The following is a 23,387-nucleotide window of genomic DNA, read 5'->3' as shown; positions in this document are numbered from 1 at the left end:
TTGAACCTGAAACAATCCCATAACATTTTCTGTTATTTTATGTCTTATAGGAGGAGATGAAGATCACTCGAACGGGCAAGCCAGCCCTCTCAAAGAGGCCAATGAGCTGAATGGGACCTATGAAAACATGGACACAAAGAGAACTGAACAGAACCTCTCCTCAAGGTCACCAGCCCGATCCTCAACCATGGAGAATGGACTATCCGAGACTGAGCCGCCCCACGGCTCTAGAGTTGGCAGTAATGGATATATTCTAAACAAACAGCAGGAAGACACAGTGTCGACCCCACATAGGACTAACTGGTCCCCCGTAGGGGGTTCCACATTGGGGCATGGGACTAAAAGCTCGCCAACTTCAGCTTCTACATTTCGACCCCCTGATCAGGGTTCTTCAAACAGTGCTGCAAGCCCAGGACCGAGCCCAATAGAGAGACGAGCAGACACAGAGACTAAAAACGGCAGAGTATCGAATACACCTCCGCCAACGATACACCGCGCACGCAAAACTATGTCAAGGCCGGCCTCAAACCAGACACTAAAGGTAATGTGGATCTACCGCAATAAAACATTCTTCTACATCAGCAGCACTAGTCATGACGGCTGTGCATTTAGCACTGAACATCCCACAATGCCGTTTTTTGGTGTGTTTTTTTTTTTTTTTTTTTTTTTTTTTGGAGCTGCTTATGAATCATGGTCATGGATACATATAATCGCATTTTTGTTCCTCCTTCAGCTTTTGAATAGGGAAAATAAGGAGCCAGTCGTGGTGAAAGATGACAGTCTGGGCAAACCAGAGACAGTGCAGCCTCAGCCATCTCCAATCCAGAATCAGCTACCTCAAAGCCAAACTGACGCCACATCTGTACTGAACACCACACCAGCCAAGCCACAAACAGGTTATACACCGTATTACCTTTCATTGCATCCAACAAAACTGATTATTCTCATGCTGTTTTGATGTGGTATTCCATTTACATTATATACTATTATATATATTGTATTCTGATAAAACAATAAATTGTTATTAAATATGTTTTTATTTATCTGTACTGGATTGATTTATATTGGTGGTTGGATAATTCATTGTGATAATTTCCACCATTTATTTTTTAAGTCATGTTATAATTTAATATGAATCAAATTTTTAGCAAGTCAATGTGCTTGTTTAGTGTAATAAAATAAAAATGAAGTATGCAGTATACAGTGGTGGCCAAAATTCTTAGAACACTTGGCATATTTAAGAGGTTTCAGTTGTTTTTGTTTAATTGGCCATTACGATACCCATAAACATACTATTGCTGGAACTAGCTGTGATTTCAAGGAATCTTTTGTAACATTAAAAATTATGGACTGACACCTCAAGGTTCAGACCTAAGTCTCATTAAAGCTTTACTCTTTATTATTTGGCTGGAGTTGTTGAATGCATGGGATAACATTAGTGTTGAAGTTTTCAGAAAATATATTGGCACACATGTTAGAGGATGTGCTGCTTTAATTTCTGCAAAAGATGGATATGCCAAATATTAAAGTTAAAAGTGGATTAAAAAAAAACAATAGGATATATTTGTTGCGCTCAGAGCAACCATCTGCATGTTTCATGAACATGATGAAATTAAATCATGTTTTGGTTATTACAAAAGCTTAATATTTTCAGATCTGTCTGGAAATGGTGTTCTAATATTTTTGGCACGACTGTGTATAAGTATTTTCAGCACTGCCAGATTATGTATTATGTTTACAAACTATCTTTGTAAATTTAAACTCTGCAACATTTATTTCGGCCTGAAAAATAGTGGACAAATGGAAGTGTTTTTGTAAAACTGTAATTAGCTTACATTTTGTGTTTGCTGATGTACTGTTTATGACAAAATTGGCAGCAATGGCAGCATGTTCATCAATTATATTGACTTTATGGTTCAAGTACAAATTGTTTTACAGTTTTTCATAGAAATCACAGAAAGTGCTTGAAAACAGGCCTGTATACCAGAATTTTCTCTTTATGCATTGACAGTTGAACCCAGACCTGTCTCTCCCTCAGTAGCAGCCGTGTCAAGGAAGAAGAAAAGAAAGATGGGTACTTACAGTCTTGTGCCCAAGAAGAAAAATAAAGTCTTGAAACAACGCACAGTTCTGGAGATGTTTCAGCGCATGTCCCAGTCTCAACCTAACCCTCAGGTCAGAGTTCAGCCCTCTAGATAAACACCTAAAGAGTGAAAACCACCTTTTATTTTGTGTTGTGAAAATAATCTTTGAGTAGTTACTAGTAGCAGTTTTGACCATAAGTGATACTATCTAAATATTTTTGCTTTGTCGATTGGTTGACTCTTTCTGTACTTCTGAAAGCCAAAAATGTAGACATCTAATGCAAGCCTTTTTATTCCTTGGCCTTGCAGATGTCGAAGGAATCTGTTCATGTGAATGGTGAGAGAATTGAAAATGAGTCCGATGAAGAAGAGTCAGAAGAAGGAGAAGACACAGAGGAGGATGAGGAGCTGGTCAGAGAAGATGGAGCCAAAGCCTCTCAGGAAGGACCTAAGATAGCTTCAGTTTCTCAGGTGGGAATTGGACAACAAAGCTGATGAGCCAAAGGAAAAATGGTCTAGTCCATTGTTTTCCTTCCATCTTTGTCATTTATTTCCAGGATTTCTTTCTGCCAAACGATTTGTTCACTGAATCTTTGAACAAGTTGAGTAGCATCTACATTACATAAAACTGTTTATTTGTTAATTTTTCATTCAAAAGCCTCTTGAAGAAGAACAGGAGTCTGAGGAGTCACCAGAGGGCGAAGGTGAAGAGGAAGGGGATGAATCAGACTTGGTAAGTCTCAAACAGATCAAATCTAATACAGAGTATCAGAAAACACAATATAACCAAGAGTCATTTAGACAAAATGCTTTGACACCAGTTAGTTTCACAGATTTGATTTGAGGATTCTAAAATTGTACTTTTGTGGACTATAAGTTACTTCTGTCCTCCTCAGAGTTCAGAGTCCAGTTTAAAAAAGAAATGGAAAAAGAAAGTCAAGGGGGACCACGCCTGGCTCCGGCCATCCAGAAAACGCAAGAGGAAATTGAAAGCGAAAACAGAAGGACTTTCAGGTACAGTAAATGTTAAAACCCATGCTTTCCTCAAATATCTGCTGTAGGGCAACAACTCAGCTGTAAATGAGTTTCATTTATATATCTCCAGGAATGGAGTCTCAGTCTCAATCTGAGAGCCAGTGCTCACCATCAGCCCCTTCTGAAAACAGGAAAGAGTATAAAGAAGTCCCACTAGACTCTCTCAACCTAGTGGCACAGGAAGCCTTACTGACATCTCAGAATACAGGTGAAATTAATTCCTTTAGCATACTGGTTGAGTAGTAGTAATATATGCTTTGCTATTTAACTATGATTGTGTAAAGGAAAACAATAGTTTGCTTTTTTTGGCTTTATGAGGAAGGGAAGTCTGTTTCTGGTTAAATGGTACATAAATGTGCCCTCTTTTCAAGCTGCAATTTGTTAATTTCTTAAAATAAAAAGACTTTCTGTTAGTTGAAATTGGCTGCCTTGTCTGGTTACAAATTATATTTGTGTCATAGACTATTCCATTTGATTGGTTTCGAGCTCAGCATTTTCAAAAACGCATTTGTGTAAAGTTCAGAGCTTGATTATTGCAAGGACTTTGTGGTGGCCTCCATCTTGGATAAAATGAGTCATCAAGACTCAACTGATATGGTGCCCCCTGGTGGTCATGTGTCTATTGAAGAGTAATTCTGAAGCAGTTTGTGCTATCTGTGCAATGTTTATCATCTATATACTTCTCATTGTAAAAAAACATTGATTTCCTGATAACTGTGTTTCCAAAATGATGGCCTTTCAGCTTTTTCATGATTATTAGAGTCTTACAGATGGTGTTTCTCAGCTGTTTCAGGGTCAGTAGAGAGCACAGATGCTGACATGGTGCAGGAACTGCCCCTTTGCAGCTGTCGAATGGAGATGCCCAAGAGCCGAGAGATTCTTACGCTTGCGGACAGGAAGTGTATGGCGACTGAGAGCATTGACGGTCAGGTGAGATGGTTGCCCTTGTGAATATGAAGAACAATGATGGTGACAGTGATTGCATTTTCAGGAATACATCATCTCGCTATATACCATGGGTACTCAACTCTGGCCCTTGAAGTCTTTGAGATCTCGAGGTCCTCACTTTTTTTCGATCCAGCTCACCTGCCTTTCTAGTAATCCTGAAGATTTTTATTAGCTTGTTCAAGAGTGTTTGATTGTGGTTTGAGCTAAACTCTGCAGAAAACTGGACCTTGAAGGCCAGAGTTAAGAACACCTGCTATATACCATTTGAATATGGCTACCGATTTTTGGAATGGTATGAGGTGAATAATTCGCTTCAGTACAGAAGGTCCTAGGATTCATCTAACCTCTGAATACTTGGCATCTTTTTTTTCTGTAATGTCTTGTTTCATGCTTCAGTACACGTTTATTTTATTCTTTTTAAAAGTCGAGGTTCTGAACTCTATTCTAATTGGTTCCCTGTTGTTCTGGGGCTAGCTGAGCCGTTGTCAGAGTGCAGTGCTGAAGCACGAGATGATGAGGCCTTCAAACTCTGTCCAACTGCTGGTTCTATGTGAGGACCATCGCACGGGCATGGTCAAACATCAGTGCTGCCCAGGCTGTGGCTTCTTTTGCAGAGCCGTGAGTCTTTGGCTTTACCCAAGCGCTCGTTTTTAGGTCTTTGATTGGGTTTCAGCATGACAAGCCATTGGCCAAGAAATTCTTGACTGAGTGCATGTGTCTGAAAAGCTCCAGAGTTTTTACTTCAGCCACATTTGAGCAAAACAATCAAAGGTATTTCATGTGGCCGTCGTGTAGGGTGTCTTCATGGAGTGTCAGCCAGAGGTGAACATCTCCCACCGGTTCCATCGAGCATGTGCCTCGGTGCTCAACGGTCAGAGCTTTTGTCCACACTGTGGAGAAGAGGTCAGCAAGGCTAAAGAGGTTACAATTGCCAAGGCTGATACGACGTCAACTGTGCCTCTCACTCATGGCCCCTGCACACCCAGCACCTCAGAGGGCAAAGCGGACACCACCACTGGAGGGTATGTGCAAGCTGTTTCATTGAAATACGTAGGTTGGACATTCTGGATCTGCATTCTTGTATGATTTTTGTTTTGTTTGTTTCTTCAACTTTTGGATTTTAATTGTTTTGCTGGTTATGAAAGGTCCACTCGGCTCTCTATTCTTGGAGAGGGCAAAGCAGATAGCACCTTACCCAGACCTACACAGGACACATCTGTTTCTCCTTTGGGCTCGAAAACTGGGCCTGTTGGAGCTGGATTTGGAACTGGACTTCCACCTAAAGAAACTCTGGAAAGTGTCCTGCTGGCTCTAGATGCTGAAAAGTAAGAAAACCAATTAGTACCCTTGATTAAGTCATGTTAATCATAGTACCTTTATGAACATTATCAACTCTTTGTTTCTTCTCCAAGACCCAAGAAACTTCGATTTCATCCAAAACAGCTGTATATTTCTGCCAAACAAGGAGAGCTCCAGAAGGTCCTACTGATGTTGGGTAAGAGAGAGGAATAAATTTGTCTTATTCGTGGTTGTCTGCTCTGTGCTGGAAACCTTCTTTTTCACTCTCAGTGGATGGGATAGACCCTAACTTTAAAATGGAGAGTCAAAACAAACGCACACCGCTCCATGTAGCAGCTGAAGCAGGTCATCAGGAAGTCTGCCATATGCTGGTGCAGGTGAGGGCAAATGCTAGTGAACTAGTATTACTCACCCACAGATAAAAATTCATAATTTTCTTAAAAATACGTCAACCCTGTATGACTTTATTTCTTCTTTGAAACACAATGGAGAACTCTAATACTCCTCAGGTCTCATTTCAACATAAAATTTTGACTTTACATGTGTCATGCCTAGTTTAACTTTGATGTTGTCGTTAATTGTATTTCTTATTCTTCAGGCTGGCGCAAACCTTGACATGTGTGATGAGGACCAGCGAACGCCCCTGATGGAGGCCTGTGAGAACGATCATCTTGACACAGTACGCTACCTTCTGAGGGCTGGAGCCATCGTCTCTCACAAGGTCAGCAGCCACGAGCAAGAGAGTTGATAAGCCTCTCTGTTTACTACAACATTTTGTAATCAAATTCTTTTTGAGGAACATTTACTCTGTTTGAAGACTGATCACATCCTATTTCCTTTTCTTTTCAGGATGTTGAGGGTTCATCATGTCTCCATCTTGCTGCTAAGGCTGGGCATTTCGGCATTGTTCAGCATTTGCTGTCTACAGGAATTGTAGATATTAACTGCCAGGTTTTGGACCTTCTTTTACAGTTAACATTTGTAAAAATATATTGAGAATGTGAGATGGTGTTTTTGGGGATTTCCACCGTTTGAATCATTTACTCTCTGCCAGACATACCTTTAGGAATTTCACCAAACAACTGCACCAATAGTCCTCCGTTCTACTGAGAGCTACTCCTACTAATTCTTGTAATGAGTTTCTCAAAGATTACAAGGCATATTGATGATGTACTCCTATTTTTTTTTATCATTATTTAACGATTTAAGGTATATACCAGAAGTTCCTAACTAGAGGACCTCAAGATAACTTAAAAAAAAAATAAACCCTTAACTTAAAATGGTTTCTAGACTTGGAAAAGCAATGCAGATTAATAAAGTCTTAAAATGCCATGGGCATTTTTGTAATGCATATACATTGTTCAAGTATCAATAGGTGCCATTGGAGTCAAAAAGATTGACATGTGGATTTTCATTTCTTGTTCCAGGATGATGGAGGTTGGACAGCCATGATTTGGGCTACTGAGTACAAACATATAGACCAAGTAAAACTCTTGCTTTGCAAAGGAGCTGATATCAACATCCGAGACAAGGTCTGTGTGCTGTGTTTTGTATTTTTATATATCAATATAACAAAATTACATCTTCAGCATTAGAATATTTTGTACTTTTCTACTTTCTGTCCTAATTTCAGTTCTCACATAGGTTTAGATGCCTAGGACTGTTGAAAATGCAGTGTATCTGACCTATTACAATTGTCAAATTTGATTCTAGGAGGAAAATATCTGTCTGCACTGGGCAGCATTCTCTGGCTGTGTGGAGATAGCTGAGATCCTGCTAGATGCCAAGTGTGATCTCAATGCAGTCAACATCCACGGAGACTCGCCGTTGCACATAGCGTCACGAGAGAGCCGGCTCGACTGTGTGAAGTGAGTAGGTTTTATCGATCCAGACTGATTGATTAGTAAACTTCCTTTCAGTCTCTCAGAACTGTAGTGAGCTAGGCTTATTTACAACTTAGAGACATCTGAGCCATCATCCTAGAAGATGATTGTACTGCAGGATTACAGCCATATCCGATGTCCTGCAGTCTAATCAGGTGCTTGTGTAGATCCTAATCAGCTTAAAGCTGCATTTTTTTATTGGTGACTGGATCAATGTCGTGTAGATTTATTGGAGCTGGACGCTAGCAGTGAAGGATTGCTCTCATCATTTCCTGGACAAATTTTATTATTGATCTGTTGGCAGACGGTTACAGTGATTGGTTGGAGTTCTGAATGGAATATTGCAACAGGAGAAGATGGATTACAAATGCACTTTTCTTCATTAGTTGGTTTGTTTGAGGCCCACCAAAACAAAGTCTTTAAACTGAGGATGAAATTGTGTTTAAGACACAATTTTATTTTGGAAAGTAGTATAGTTATAGAAGTGGGTTAGTTAACATAAGTTAGGTCTTAAGTGAAAGCAAACAGCTGAGAAAGAAAACGTGTAACAGTGTATTGGAAATGGGCAGCTCTTAAAGTGACAGCAGTCTAATATTTCAGCTGTCTGTCATTTCATTTTAATCAAACCTCAAAAGAGAGACTTACATTACATTTGACTGAATCATCAAATTCAATAAGAAATATATATTTAAGCTACACAGTGACAAATATACACTATTTTTATACATTTTATTACTTTATAATCAATGTATATAGCATTTGTTATTCTACTATAGTGATTTTCTTGTCCTGCTGCTTGTAATAAACAGTAATAATCAGTTTTGTCTTCACTGAGTCTTCACTTTTTTATTTATTTAGTAATAGTGTTTTGTGATTGACAATGGTGACAAGAATTCTGAAATTTCTTTGGTATCAAAAATGTAGATATTATATTGATATATTATATTATTATATTATATTATGAGATATTATTATATCATATTATGAGATATTATTATATTGTGCTATATATCGTTACCGTTAAATAATATGACCGTATAATTGTGACCATATCACAACTAACTACTAGTAATTTTTTTAAAGTTATGTTTGTTGTAACCTTCAAGAATGCCTCTTTTATAGCTTGTTTCTGTCACGGGGTGCTGACATAAGCCTCAAAAACAAAGAGGGAGAGTCGCCCATGGAGTGCTGCAGCCAGAACTCGAAGGTTTGGAACGCCCTTCAAGCCAGCAAAAAGCAAAAAGAAGCTAACAGCAGTCAGGCTGACCCAGTAGAGAAGCTTCTTAACAGGTTGATCCGCTTAATTCATATCTCACTGTCCTCTAGATCACAATATTGAACTGTTCATCTGCATCAGAACTAAGACTATCAATTACTCTGTAATTGCGTTTAGGGACATCGCCAGAGGCTACGAGAAAGTCCCCATCCCATGTGTGAATGCAGTGGATAGCGAACCCTGTCCTGATAACTACAAATATGTCCCTGATAGCTGTGTGACGTCTCCGATGAACATTGACAAAAATATCACCCACTTGCAGGTAAACAAGCAAAGTTTAGTTTTTATTGCAACAGTTTTTAAATCTCCTTGATTAAACGTTTAAACGTTTCATTCCGTAGTATTGCGTCTGTAAAGACGATTGCTCCTCGGCTAGCTGCATGTGTGGCCAACTCAGCCTGCGCTGCTGGTATGATAAAGTAAGTCCATTTCTGAGCACTTCCATCCTTATAAACTAATAACTAAGCTGTTAGGTGTGTTATATATGTCAATTCTGTCTATTTTGGTCATTCTGAAGTAGAGTTACATCAATTACTAACTCTATCCTGTTATTAATATCTTTTGATTTGGCAAACATCTCCACCTAGAGGTGGAACTGTCTAAGTACAAGACAGTGTAGAGATGTGTCTAAGTAAAATTATTAATGTTGCTAAATCAAATATTCGCTATTACTAATGTTCACACTTAGAGGTAGGTGTTTGTTAATTGTAAGCAGATATATAATAGGCAACCTGAGCATTATATATTAACAATATAATAGGTCACCTGAGCATTATCTGTGAGCAATAATATTACAAAGTAAATATGTACCAACCAAGAAACCATCCAAAACACTCTAGGATCTGCATAACACTGCCTTATGCAAACTTATAAACGCAGAGCAATAGTGACTTGTTTTTTAAAAAATTTTGTTGCAATGTGCTTTTTAGTATTAGAGTTCAAATGCTTTGTGTTTATGGCGTCAGGAGAGCCGTCTGCTGCCTGAGTTCTGCAATGAGGAGCCACCTCTTATATTTGAGTGCAACCATGCCTGCTCCTGCTGGAGAACCTGCAAGAACCGTGTGGTACAGAACGGACTGAGGTACCTCACTTTCACATGCATCCTAGATGATTGAATCCCTTCAATATATTCATCAACAGCTGTCAGATTAGACGATATTAACACGTCTTAAAATGTGACATCAGTATGGTAAATATTGATTTTTTTTCTTTCCTAAATTTGCTGATTTATGTATATCTTAGTTGTAGTTTTTCATTAAAAAAAATAAGATGACAATAAACTTGAGTTGCTCTCATGATTTTTTTATTTTTTATTTTATTTATTTATTTTTTTATTTTATTTTTATTTATTTTATTTATTTATTCCTTTGCATTTTTTTTTTTCCTACTCATATTTTTGTGTATCTATGTAGCCCCTGGAGATATATATTTCAGTTTAAAAACTACTAAATTGCATCCAAAATAAATACGTTTTTGTTTACATTATATACATATTTGTACTGTGTATATTTATTATGTGTATATATAAATACAAACACATGCATGTATTTAAGAAAGGTTTTGTTTATATACTAAATATTTTATAATATAAATTGTAAAGATAAAATATAAACTTTAAATATGATTTATTATTTTGTATGCAGCAAAATCATTTCACATCACTAATATATATATATATATATATATATATATATATATATATATATATATATATATATATATATATATATATATATATATATATATATATTTTTGTATAAAAAAATTGTAATATTTGACTACAAATTTGTAACATTTTATCAATTGATAAGTGTAACTGTTTGGTATTCTCATATACTTGTTGTTCTTTATATGATCTTAAATGATTTCTTAGGATAAGACTGCAGTTATTCAGGACACAGTTGATGGGATGGGGTGTCAAAACGTTACAGGATATCCCACAAGGAACGTTTGTTTGCGAGTGAGTTTCTTATGATATTTCTAAAGATCATTAAGGCTGTGTTATATCTTCCTGCTTCAGTCTAACTGTGTGCGTCTGTTCAGATGTTTGTTTAGGCGTATACACGAATATGATTGCGAAGTTAGTGTACCCTAATGTTTCATTTCCTCCCAACAGATACGTGGGTGAGATTATCTCGGACGCCGAAGCAGATGTTAGAGAGAATGACTCTTATCTTTTCAGTCTGGACAGTAAGGTATCGCCATCTTAAAATGACTCCCTTTCCAAATCACATTACCACTCTCGTCTGCTCCCGTCAGTAGTGGATTATCTGCATGCCCACAAGCAAATTTCACCTACATCCTTTAGATGACCCTCCTCAGCACAGAATAATGATTTATTCAGCTGTATTGTATTATAGGCTTTCGATAGTCTTGCAAAAACAGATGTTGAACATTTGGCAAAAAATCTGGGCTCCTGTGCTTATTCTGATTTATGAATAAGCTGATGATGCTGAACATTTTGATTTGATTACAGGAATAAATTACATTTTCAAAAATATTACAATAGAAAGCATTTATTTTGAGTTTGTATGTATGTAATGTTAATACAAATTACGTTTATATTAATTGCATAAAATCCAAATGGATGCAATAAATTAATTATAAGAGACATTTTTTTATTATTTTAAATACATACTGTTTTAAATAAATTTCTGCCATGATAAGAGATATTAGATATTATTATATTAGAATGATTTCACACTGATCATGTAATACTGGAGACTGGCTGCAAAAAAAAAAACAGCTTTTCCATTACAGGAATAAATTACAATTTATGATGCATTGAAGCAGAAATGAGTTATTTTAAATTGCAATAATATTTCAAAATATTATGTTTTTAATATAAAAAAAAATACCATTTGGAACAAAAATGCTGTATATCATTGTTTTTATCATTGATTTTTAAGTTTTTATTCTTGATCCCTGCTGAATAAATCTCACATCCCATTTTCTTCAGTCAGACAAAACACCTTCTCGATTTATTTTCCGCAGGTGGGTGATATGTACTGCGTTGATGCACGTTTCTACGGCAACATCAGCCGCTTCATAAACCATCACTGTGAGCCGAATCTGTTCCCCTGTCGAGTGTTCACCTCTCACCAGGACCTCAGATTTCCTCACATCGCGTTCTTCGCCTGCAAGAACATCAGTGCCGGAGACGAACTTGGGTCTGATTATCCATTTACTTGCTAATTCTCGATTTAGATTGACTCCATATGTTATTTGCCCATCATGCACTTCATGAAAGCGCTCATTGACGCTCATTTATTTTTCATTAGAACAGAAAATTTGAATTTCTCTCTCTTTCTCAGGTTTGATTACGGCGATCACTTCTGGGACGTAAAAGGGAAGCTGTTCAGCTGCCAGTGTGGCTCATCCAAATGCAAGCACTCAGCCGCCACCATCGCCCAGAGACAGGCAGACAGTACTCCAGGAGACCAGCAGCCCAGCGCTCTGCCCGATACCAGCTCGTCCACCCCATCCAGCCCCAGCTAAGCCCCCCCCTTCTAGCATAAAACATCCGGTTCTCCTACTTCTACCAGCCTGTCACCTCCCATCACCAGCACAGGCCATACCTCTGCTATCTCTAATCAGCTCCGGTTACCAACCCGGGCCACTTTATGCTACACCCACAGTGCCATGTTTAGCTCTTGTGGTCTGAAGGCCTGATTGGTTGAAGCGGTTTAGGGGTTTCAAGTCTCGAAGGTGAGAGGTGCACAACTGGACTGGTTGTTCAGGTGTTCAGTACGCACATTTTGTATATGTTTTTTTTATTAACAGGCCACCCTTTTGGACCACAATCTTCATCATCAAAAGAGCTCAGTTTTTTTTTTCTTCTCTCGACATTGAACCTGTTTGAGCCAATTGATGGATTTTGAAACAGGTTTCCGTTGAATACTACCTTATTCTTGTCGCACAATGTGTTCTCTTGCCCGACTCGAACTTCTGCGTCGTTTCTTGTCATATTTTATGAACTTTATTCTTCGAAGTTTTACTTTCAGCGAAAACTGAACGATCGATTCCCAAATCCTAAACGAGTTCCAGGTGATGTTCATTTATGCATCTGTTTGTTGATTTTAGTTTTTGTACATTCGTGGAATATGCAGAAAACTATGTAAAGGTATTGAACGACCAACCGCTTTTGTTTTTTTGTTTTTTTCCCCAGTAGCCTTTTCTGAGTCCTTCAATGGGCTGTGTTAACTCGAGAGCTGTAGGATTGTCCTCTGATTGGTTCAAAGACGCAGGACGTCATGTCAGTGCTACCAAAATCACGAAAAGGCCTCTGAACAGGACATATTTTGGCTTATACATTCAGCCCAGATCTCGAGTATAAATGCATTTTAATGACGAAGTGCAAATTAATCCTGGACGAGTCTAAAAACAAGCCCTATGGGCTATTTCCTGCATGTTACATGCCTGGATAGACACGGCTGTTGCATATTAAATGCATATTACTTGCACCCCCATCAATGCAAATGAAAACTGTAAAATATTTCTGTACGTACTTTCGGTCACAATGATGGAACCTATTAGCATGCTTTTGAGACACGTGCTCTAGGAATAGGACTGGAACATTTCGCTCTGGTGGAATAAAAAGCGGTCAGCTGTAGGAAAACGCAAATGGTGCTGAAAAAGGTTTTTGTTATGTTTATTTTTTTATTACTCACTAAGTGAATACAAGTTGTAAAATACGATGAAGAAGCAAGTGTTTCTTTTTTTTTTTTTTTCATTTGTATTTTTTTTTCTTTTTTGGGCCTCTGTTTTTTTTCTAACCGTAGTTTGACATGATTAGCCTGTATCAATTTTGTTCCATAAGTTCATGTTGATGGTGAAACTATTACAGTCTTTTTAAGTGTTGATAGTGTAGTCATGTCCTTTGTGCAAATCCAGACATAGAGATACAAAACACTGCGAACTGAGGGGGAAAAAAGAAAACTGTAACACATTTCTGGACAGTGAAACATGATGCACAATCTTACTGGTTGTGTTTTTCTTTTTCAATAAATTTACTACTAATAAAAGAGAAACATCTCTGTCACTCTTATGCAGAAATAACATTCAGTACGAAGCAAATCGGAAATGAACAAGCTCGTCTGTTCATAATTTTTTAGCAGGAAGCCACTTTTTTTTTACGCTTCAAACCCAGAAATGAGTCCAAAGGATTTTTTTTTTGATGAAAAGCAGGAAGCCTTTTGATTATTTATCAAGAATATTTTTGTTTAGTTTTAAAAATGGTTTGAATATTCTCTTCTTGATTACCGAGTTACTTGGTTGTCAACCGTGAGCTGATGATTGAGACTTTCTGATTTGCCGATAAAGGCTTTAAACTAATGAGGCAGGAAACCGCCTTTCCGCATTCCGCAGCTGCAAACTTTAAAAGCTCAGTATGTCTCACTGTTACAGCGGTTAGCGCAATTACGAGGATCGTGCTTTGTGGATACACCTGAGAAATCAGATTGTGAAAATTCTTAGAGCGGCACAAGGTTAACGAGTAGACGGGGCCATGATAAGATCGGCACGGCGCAACTCTGACTGGAAGGAGAGAAAATCCACTGTTATCTATGGTAGGATGTTTACTGGGTTTGTTTTTCCAGGTTGCTGTGTCGTTAACTGGGTTGTTATTCTTTTTGTAGCGCAGTCAAATCTTCACTTATTTTATTATTATTCGTGATAGATGCTGATGTCAATAACTTGATTTAGTGACATTTAGTGGCATTTAGGTTTAGTGACATTGAATGATGAGCTGAGACTGAATGACTTTTTGTCTGCGAATCTTATAAAAACATGTTACAAATACTTATAAAGCCATGTTATATTACTATATATATATATATATATATATATATATACGCAGATGCATATATTTATATCTCTATATATAAAGAATTATATAGTCTAAAAGTGGAATGTACAATGCAGAAGGTTATTTAAAATCGTCCTTTTGTCTCACTCCTTTAATTTCCCTGTAATGTGTATGATTTCTTTGAGTCAGCCTGTTTATCATCTCTCGTATCAAAAATAAAGCCGCCCGACTGGCCACACTGGGAACATGGCGGATGTTAACTCTGGGCACAGAGTTCAGTTCCTGGGCTCAGTCTCCTGAGCCACCTGAGAATAAGAGGGACAGAAGAGCAGCTTTTACAGAACTGTCCAGCAAAGAGATGCAGGCAGCGGGAGATGACCAGAATACTGCAGAATGCAGCAGATATGACACCGTGGTAGAGCTGGAGAGACCCAGAAAGCTGAGGAACATGGATGTCATCAGCACCCATGAAATGTGTCCATGGGAGGAGAGGTGAGCGGCAGGGAATGAAAGTCATTTGTAATGTAACCCACACTGAAGCTTATTAACTTCTTCATCAGGGTCTGCTGTAAATTTAACGCTCAATGCGGTTAAAGGTCAATAGTGAGTACTTTACACAGAAAATTACAATTGATCGTTTTTAATTAATTCTGTTAGCCACTAGGGGGCCTAAACGTTCAACAGGAGAAATAAACCTAAACGCCATAAAATGTATTTGGAAACATTATGCAAGATAAAGTATTGAACTTCGTATAATCATTTTTTTAATTATTATTATTATTATTATTATTATTATTTTTTTTAGAACTAAGATTTTAATTAATTGGTAAATTGCTTTGTTTAATATTCTAATATGCTGAATTGCTAAATTATTATATAATTATTGTTTATCTATTAATAATAGTCGCTCTTATCAGTGTTCAAAAAAGTTTATTTTTGTGAAAACTGATTAATTTATTTAACATGTTGTATTTAAAATGATATTCTTTTGTAAAATTAGTCATGTTTGATCAATTTAATGCATTCTTGCTTAGTGTCTACTAACATATTAAAAAGCACATCCGTTTTCAACACTGATAATGAAAAAAAAAAAGTTTCATAAGCATCAAATCAGCATGACTTCTGAAGGATCGTTCAGCTTTTTTCTCAAAAGAATACATTGCATTTTAAAATATTTAAATTGTATGCAATATTGCATGTTAATGTTTTTTGCTATATTTGATCAAATAAATGCTATTTATTTATATTTGACTGAATCCATTTGATAGTTAATGCAACAGGATGTTTATAGACCTTAAAAGTTTGGATTAAGTGTCCATTATTTGGACATAATTTCAAATCATGTTGTAACAACACATAATATTTTATGTATTAGATGCAATATTTTATTTCATCTACAAGGTTGCAATCCACAGGTTTGGGTTTTGTTCTTTTACAGTGAATTAAAACATTAAATTAGCCGGTCTGCACTTAAAACCAAAAACACGACCAGGGCATCTCCACTTGACCAAAGCAGGAAAGATTCTTGAAAGAAAAGTATCCATCATATCCAGATGTAAAGCTCAAGGCATTACGGTCAGTAAGTGTGAAGGATTTTCTGTGTGCATGCAGCCAGTCCAGACCCAGAGGCCCAGAATCTCCTGACAGACTTCAGGCTGTTGAGCTAATCTCTGGATGTGTGGCATACCAGAGCTCCATCCTACAACACCCCAGGGCACCGCAGTGGAAACGATTCAAGACATGCACACACATTGCCAAATGGAAGATACCGTACAAGGGAAAGATGTTCTCAATCGCTGGACGGTTCTTAGATATCTGTACCTTTCGAGAATATTTTCCTGTTTTCACCTTTTTACATTAGACTGATCCCAAAGATTATTGCACTTACTGACCGTAATGCCTTGAGCTTTGCATCTGGACATGCTGGATACTTTTCTCTCAAGAATCTTTCCTGCTTTGGAGAAGTGGAGTTGCCCTGGTCGTGTTTTTTGTTTTGTTTTGTTTTTAATGCGGAGACCGAATATACAGATCAGCTAATGTTTTAATTCACTGTAAAAGAAAAAAACCTAAACCTGCGTGTTGCAACCTTGCAGAGGCACTAAAATATTGCATCTAATATGTAATAAAATCTAAATGCAATGTGTTGCTACATGATTTGAAATTGATGCAAGAAGCATATTGCAAAATGTCACCTAGTTGTGATGAATAAATAACACATTTGATCATCTTGTATATTTCTTATTAACTGTCCCCCTTAACCTTCAAAATGATGAAAATGTGTAGCCTATACGCGACGGATCGAGAATATTACTAAACAAAGGCCAATGAAGAAAAATGGATTATTTCTTCATCGACAACAATAGGCAACTAAGAATTCGCTTGTGCTTTTGTACAACGACGCCACTGATTTTAGGTGCCGTTCAAATACAAGCAATTCAAAAATCTTTAGGATTCAAATTCACTAACAACGAAAATCCTTTGCTTGGAGCTTTTGCTTCGTTCCAGTCGAATGGACGCTATTCAAACCATAAGGCTAAATAAATGTAATTCATTGATGATCAATTAAGACCCCCCCCTCCCCCTCACGCGCTCTCCAGCAGGTGGTCCTGCCTATAGGGCCGTTTGCGTCACGTGTGAGAGTCTCGCGCACCAGCGTCCACTCATTTGGCACCATTCGTACCGTGCGCGTCTCCAAGTGCAATTGTTGTGTGGAAGCGGAAAGCAAATCACTGCTGAAGAGAGAACAAACGTTTGCGCGTGCATCTGGAATGCCTTTCATTCGCGCTTTTGATTCCACCTACTCGCTTTTTCCGTCTAACGTGACGCGTAAGTGATGGTGCACGTTTTGGTTCCGTGACCTGTCAGCTGGATCAGGTTGTGCTGTTGGATGGATGTGGTACGAATTGGATGGTTACACATTTCCCTTTGTTTGAAATGCACTCAACGGGAATGACATTTCTATGACAAGTTTCTATTTTGTGCAATTTTCTGAGCGATGGAGTGAGGTGAGCGCGCACGGGGAGCTGGTCAGAAGGGACTTTTATATTTTTATTTCACTTCACAAAGACTGATGGGGACTCTAAGTGGTAACAGATGTATGTACTGTAATGTGCACTCTTCATCTCCTGTTTAATGCCAGTTTGGATTTTACCTGTTGGATATCTGCATGTCTAGGATGGCTCGCTTTGGAGACGATCTGCCCACCCGCTATGGAGGTCCAGCGGGCGCCGGGAGAGGGGGTGCCCGGGCAGGAGGTCCCTCGGGCGGTCAAAGAATGTACAAACAGTCGATGGCTCAGAGAGCCAGGACAATGGCTTTATATAATCCTAAACAAACCAAACAGAACTGCTTCACTGTCAACCGCTCTTTGTTCATCTTCAGTGAGGACAATGTCTTCAGGAAATACGCCAAAAGAATAACCGAATGGCCATATCCTTAATCTACTAGAATTATTCTAAATGGATATAGATTCATTGCATCTCCACTTTCGCGTTTGATCCCATTCTTGTTTAAAAGCGTATAAACGGTCTGGCGTTGTCAAATGAACTGTTGCGTGCTGACATGAGGGTTGACACTGAAATGTCTTTTGTTTTCACGTGTTCACGCACTTTGAGGCATTTGGCAGCTGGTGGTCGTATCAGGGTGTTGGCTGATCAGCCTTTTATTTATTTTTTCATTCAAACGTGGGAAAGTCAAGCGTTCGATGGGGCTTTTCATACTGCACTTAACCCTGGGTTACGGTGTGTGTGTGTGTGTCTTTAAAACCTGGCGTACAGACTAGTTTTAACCATCGGGTAAACAACGTTACTAAAGGGGTTTGGCGCCACTAAATGTGTACACTGTGAAACAAGCGGAGTAAGATTAGCGACAGACAACCAATCATAAATCGGCACAGCGCTTCCTCATTGAATATTCATATGTTTGGTTTAGTCACAGAAACTTTCGCGCGCTGCTTTGTTTCGGTATCTAACCGGTTAAAACGTCAAACGATGAAGATTCACTGCTGCTTTTGTTGTTTTTCAGAGCGGTTGAACGTTTACAAAAACTGACAAGCAATTGCAGGTCTTGTGTTGTTTTTCCATTGTTACTGCCTTCTAAATGAACAAATACTAACGGTTAAGCGGTTTTCGAAATGTTTTGGCGGCAACAGTAATGGCAACGTTAAACAGTTGCACTCACTACTAACTAATGCCCCTATTACTAGTGTAGTAGTAGAAGTAATAATAACAGCAATAATTCATGCGCTTTCCAGGGTCCTGAAATCATCACTGATGTTTCAGTTACCAATATTTATTAGAATTTTAATGCACTGTCAGATACACTGCTTTTATTTTTGATAAGTTCGTCTCGTTTGTTGCACATTTAAAACTGCATCTTCGTGGAATTCAGGCATTCATAGAATTGGGTTTCTATAGCATGTCGCGGTCCCTCAAGGGGGTGACAAGAACGTGATTGAAGTGGCCATTGGACCCTTTCTTTCCAATTCGTTTCCTCCATGAATGGCGTTTCCATAAAGACCTATAGCTGTAGGGAACAGGCATGGAAAATGAATTGGAAAAATGGATCCCGTCTTAAAAACGCGCTATAATAGCTGACCGTCCATAAAGATGTTAGCAGCCTTTTAGTGTTTCCTTTAAAATGGATGAAAAAGATAATGATGATATTGGTGGGCTTACCACAAACATTTTGCAAATGCAATAAGGTTGCACAAATGGCTGTGCTGAGAGAGCATCGTGCCAGTCTAATGGGTAATCATGATCTCCGCACTGCAATGTATTCCAGTGTTGAAAGCATGTCTCATTTTTATGCTCAGACCACTGCATGTCATTTCCAGCATAGAGCGAGGTGAAGTAAATGCACTCAGCATTAGTGCTGGTTTGAACATGGTCATCTAGGATGCCAAGGACATGAGATTGAATGTCAGTTGCTTGATTGAGCTTGGAGGTATGCGAGCTGGACTCTGCTGAGGCTGTTTTGTCCTCATCTCCTAATGATTTAGCGATTGAGTGTTTACGTGACACAACCCTTTTGTCCTTGGTGGGCTATGTGGTGGTAATTCACTAGTAGTTATTTCTGAGGAATACTTTTAAAGGAATGCCATTCTGATTCAGTATGGCTGTTTGACTTTGCATTGATTTTTCTCTGATTTGCGGTTTGGATGGGTCGACACTAATTGCAGAAAGTCAGAGCTTGTGTGGTGATTTTGGGTAATCAGAGTTCAAGTTCAGATGTGTCACCGTCACCTGCCCTACACAAATCCTCATGGGTTAATAAAGTGTCCACTGAATGTGCACTTCAGGATCTCATAGAACGTGAGATGCATTTTGCCTAGTATGAATGCTATCGGTTTGAACATGTTTTTTTTTTTTTTTTTGCATACTATTTTTAATCTTCTAGTAGCCGTGTTCAGACGCAGCATTATTTTTTCAATTGTTTGTTTCCTGTTTGTGAATGGTTTTGTGTTCAGAATGATTAGAAAATGTGGTAGTGTGCGATCTTTAGTCGTTTAGATTATGATGCCCTGTCTATCTCTGTAACAATTTACAAAGTCAGCGAATATATGATAATGTTTTAAAATCTGTTCAGATAGTGGTAGTCCACCATTTATTTTCTTCTGTAGAGCACAAAAGAAGATATTTAGGAGGTCAGTGAACTACATGCCGCCATGATTTCTAAAGCAGAAAGACTTTGCCATGGGTTCCCTTTAAATTTTCAGATGGGTTTTTATCGTGAGCAAAGTAAGGACAAAAAAAATTAAATTGACAATACTTGGATGTTTTGCTTTACAATGTAAATTACACAATCCATACTGAAAACAGGAATTCATGGCAAATTATTCTGTATTTTGACGTCATGGCTGCAGCATGCTATCATTGCATGGAATAAAAACACTAAGATATTAAAAAAATGTCAGGTTTGCATTGACATTAGGGTGAATAATGAGTATTTTTAAGCATATATCAGCATAATTCCTGTCAAATTTACATTAGAGTATTGATATATAATGCACAACTTTTGTCTCACTCTTCTGAATGTTTCTGAATTTATGTTTGTTGTTTGTATTATTATTCTTTTGTTTTTCCTTGACTCATCCACTCCATTTGAGTACCTGATCCTCACCACCATCATCGCCAACTGCATCGTACTGGCCCTCGAACAGCATCTCCCCGCCATGGACAAAACCCCCATGTCTGAACGCCTGGTGAGCATCAGTTTTCTCATCATTCACTCTTGATTATTAAGGTTTCACACGTCTATCACATATCAGATTGTTCTTTTTTTTTTTTTGACTGAATAAGAGTGCAACCGTATCTCTCAGGAGAGAGAAGCAGCAATGACAATGCATTCTGTGAAAAGCAGCGCAAGTGAGAGATAACTGTGTATTTGGCTTGCTTTTCTTTCCGCCCACACACCCGACATCCCCGCTGGAGTATATTGATTGATCATTTTAGCGGTCTTGCACTGTCTGGCGTGGGTGATCGGTGAGCCTGTTGGAGCGGAGGCTGTTATCCCACTCTCAGAGCTCCCATCCAGGGCCACTGAGAACCACCCAAGCACTCCACGCAGGAGCCACGTCTCTGTCTCATTAAAACCCTGCCTGCTGGGAACCATTGACGAATGTGTGCATAACGCTGCTTCTCCATGATCCGACCTTAACCCATGCAGAGCAAGCTTTGATCCACTGCCTTGCTCTTATTCCCCAGCTCGCAACGGCAGTCGTGCCTGTTGAGTCAAAATGATATAAGGAAGCGGATTCAAAGTGTGCTGTTGCACAATTAAACTAGGAACTGGACATGTTGGCGGATTAAGGCGGTAATAGTCTCTTTGTGGAGCAGAATATGCAGGCGGTGATGATGGATCCCACACTCCCTGGAGGAGCGCTGCAATCACACAAAGCAAAACAGCATGTGTCTATAAGGTCAATGGGGTCCCCTCGAAAACAACTCTGTGGTGCTAAAATACATCATCTCATTCTTATAGTGTAGTTTTACAGGGTTTATGGGTTGCAGAACACAAAAAGGATTTGTTTATTATGATCTTTTTCATGATGAATATATATATATATATATATATATATATATATATATATATATATATATATATATATATATATATATATATATATATATATATATATATGATGTGCTATATATTGGTTTAGAAACTGCATTAATTTAAAATAGAAATTGTGTAGAGCAGTCTTTACTTTCATTTTAATAAGTTCAAAGCATCCTTTCTGAATAAAACTATTAATTTCTAAAAAAATTATTTCTAGAAAGAATTTAAATATTAAATACATACGTAAATACATTAGTAATAATGAATATTAAAAGATTAATTACAAAAAGTAACAAAACTGTGTGTGTGTGTATATATGTGTGTATATATATATATATATATATATATATATATATATATATATATATATATATATATATATATATATATATATATATATATATATATATATATATAAAATTTTTACAGGAAGTTATATATTTAAAATGACATTACAGAATATTTCTACTGGGGGGAACTGTTCCTTTAAAGATCTGTGTGTTAGTTGACACTGAGGCAGTCCTTAACTGAAGAGTTATTGCAGTTTTCATTGTTCCCTGTAGCAAGGGTTCAACCTCAACCTGTTAAATTCATCAAGAGCTTGTCTGGTTAACAACTCCTTACCTGTTGCAGAGCTAAACTGGCCCCCTGATACCCAAACACTACAGACAGGATGTTCATTATTAATAAACTCTATGGATCTATACGTAATGGATTGAAATATGCTGTCGGCCGCCGCGATCACTCATTTCTCCGCTCCCATAAATCATCCGTTATGCACAGCCTCACATCTGCTCCCGTGAGCACATTTTTGCCAGCTGATTTCACAGAGACGACACGACAGGTGCTGTCTAGTACCGCACCGATAATTAGACTATTATTGAGAAAATACACACCAATAGAGTGTGATTTCACTTTGGGCACCTTAAAGGAGTGTTGAACACACATTTAGTTTTTGTTTTGTTTAATTATTTTTGTGTTGATGACAATAAAATATCATGTAATGCATTTCTGAAAGCGCATTTATTTTTACAGATAGTAGAGAACTTTAACACTGCAATGTTTTCCTTGCTATATAAAATGGCATCATGCTGTTGTTATTAAAGACTGTTGTAAATAATTATATTGCTAGGGCAAGGTTTCCATCAAAAAAGGGCTATAAGAAGACTTATTTGTAAGTGGGGTTGATAATTGCACTCATAAAGTGGGAGGGATTTCTGAGAGTAGAGCACTGGAGAGGTTAGTCCGGTGTAAGTGCCTGTAGAGCCGTAGGGCTCTGGTGACATTAATGGGAATGAGTTCAAAAGCAATGTGACATGCTGTAGCCAGGACTGAATCTCTTTAAGTACATGACACATACTTGGTATTTTTTTCAGTTTTGCTTGGTTTCAGAATTTTGACTTTTTTCCCCCTCTGAGATGTGATATTCTGGTACTAACAGCATTTAGTGAAACATTTTTATCTATGTGAACCTGAACCACAAACCAGCCATAAAGGTAATTTTTTTAATTGAGTCAAATTCTTCACATCCTCTTAAAGTTGAAGAAATGAGCTTTCAATTGATGCGCGGTTTGTTAATATTTGATTGTGTTAAGACTATTTGAAAATCTGTAATCTGAGTTGCAAAAAAAGGTAAATGTTCAGAATGTCGCTTTTAAAGTTGTCCAAATGAAGTTAGAAATGCATATAGCTAATCAAAAATCAAGTTTTCATATATTTACGGTAGGATAATTTTGACCCATGCAATGTTGGCTATTGCTACATGTATATATGTATATATGTATGTATATATATGCATATATGTAATGATAGTCTGTTTAATAATATCTTTTCAATCACATAGTGTGATTTTTAAATCATGTCACATCTCTGCCTTCCCCATCATAGAGCAAATTCATGCATCTTGGCCTATTCTATGTGTGTTGTGCAAAAAAAAGAAAAGCTTCATCCTATATTTTCTATTCTGCTTTCTGTCTTTCTTCCTGCATCAATAGACG

General features: G+C 37.7%; 2 protein-coding genes across 9 annotated transcripts in view; both read left to right on the top strand.

Moving 5' to 3' along the window:
- Positions 1-13,551, top strand: part of ehmt1b (euchromatic histone-lysine N-methyltransferase 1b) — a 30,204-nt gene extending 16,653 nt beyond the window's left edge. For 5 of the 8 annotated variants that reach the window (XM_043222152.1, XM_043222151.1, XM_043222157.1 and 2 more), the window contains exons 3-27: positions 51-541; positions 734-896; positions 2,012-2,175; positions 2,394-2,555; positions 2,743-2,817; positions 2,981-3,098; positions 3,190-3,327; positions 3,904-4,049; positions 4,542-4,685; positions 4,863-5,089; positions 5,213-5,392; positions 5,480-5,562; positions 5,637-5,743; positions 5,965-6,087; positions 6,216-6,317; positions 6,794-6,898; positions 7,080-7,234; positions 8,372-8,539; positions 8,643-8,787; positions 8,867-8,944; positions 9,491-9,606; positions 10,399-10,485; positions 10,642-10,720; positions 11,520-11,695; positions 11,840-13,551. In XM_043222152.1, coding sequence (XP_043078087.1) covers positions 51-541; positions 734-896; positions 2,012-2,175; positions 2,394-2,555; positions 2,743-2,817; positions 2,981-3,098; positions 3,190-3,327; positions 3,904-4,049; positions 4,542-4,685; positions 4,863-5,089; positions 5,213-5,392; positions 5,480-5,562; positions 5,637-5,743; positions 5,965-6,087; positions 6,216-6,317; positions 6,794-6,898; positions 7,080-7,234; positions 8,372-8,539; positions 8,643-8,787; positions 8,867-8,944; positions 9,491-9,606; positions 10,399-10,485; positions 10,642-10,720; positions 11,520-11,695; positions 11,840-12,023 — 3,716 coding nt within the window. In that variant the 3' untranslated portion in view covers positions 12,024-13,551. The remainder of the gene's footprint in view (positions 1-50; positions 542-733; positions 897-2,011; positions 2,176-2,393; positions 2,556-2,742; positions 2,818-2,980; positions 3,099-3,189; positions 3,328-3,903; positions 4,050-4,541; positions 4,686-4,862; positions 5,090-5,212; positions 5,393-5,479; positions 5,563-5,636; positions 5,744-5,964; positions 6,088-6,215; positions 6,318-6,793; positions 6,899-7,079; positions 7,235-8,371; positions 8,540-8,642; positions 8,788-8,866; positions 8,945-9,490; positions 9,607-10,398; positions 10,486-10,641; positions 10,721-11,519; positions 11,696-11,839) is intronic. The other 3 variants (XM_043222154.1, XM_043222153.1, XM_043222158.1) reach the window with 3 other exon arrangements.
- A 121-nt stretch (positions 13,552-13,672) lies between these two features.
- The window catches only part of cacna1bb (calcium channel, voltage-dependent, N type, alpha 1B subunit, b), a 103,073-nt gene continuing 93,358 nt past the window's right edge, over positions 13,673-23,387 (top strand). Inside the window, exons 1-4 of the mRNA XM_043222150.1 lie at positions 13,673-14,092; positions 14,553-14,823; positions 17,506-17,760; positions 20,428-20,533. Of these exons, the coding sequence (XP_043078085.1) occupies positions 14,032-14,092; positions 14,553-14,823; positions 17,506-17,760; positions 20,428-20,533 (693 nt within the window). The 5' untranslated portion in view covers positions 13,673-14,031. The remainder of the gene's footprint in view (positions 14,093-14,552; positions 14,824-17,505; positions 17,761-20,427; positions 20,534-23,387) is intronic.

The sequence above is a fragment of the Puntigrus tetrazona genome, chromosome 21 (assembly GCF_018831695.1).
Source record: "Puntigrus tetrazona isolate hp1 chromosome 21, ASM1883169v1, whole genome shotgun sequence".
Classification (NCBI taxonomy): Eukaryota; Metazoa; Chordata; class Actinopteri; order Cypriniformes; family Cyprinidae; genus Puntigrus; species Puntigrus tetrazona.
The sequence above is the reverse complement of the archived record's forward strand: the minus strand, read 5'-3'. Positions and strand labels throughout refer to the sequence as shown.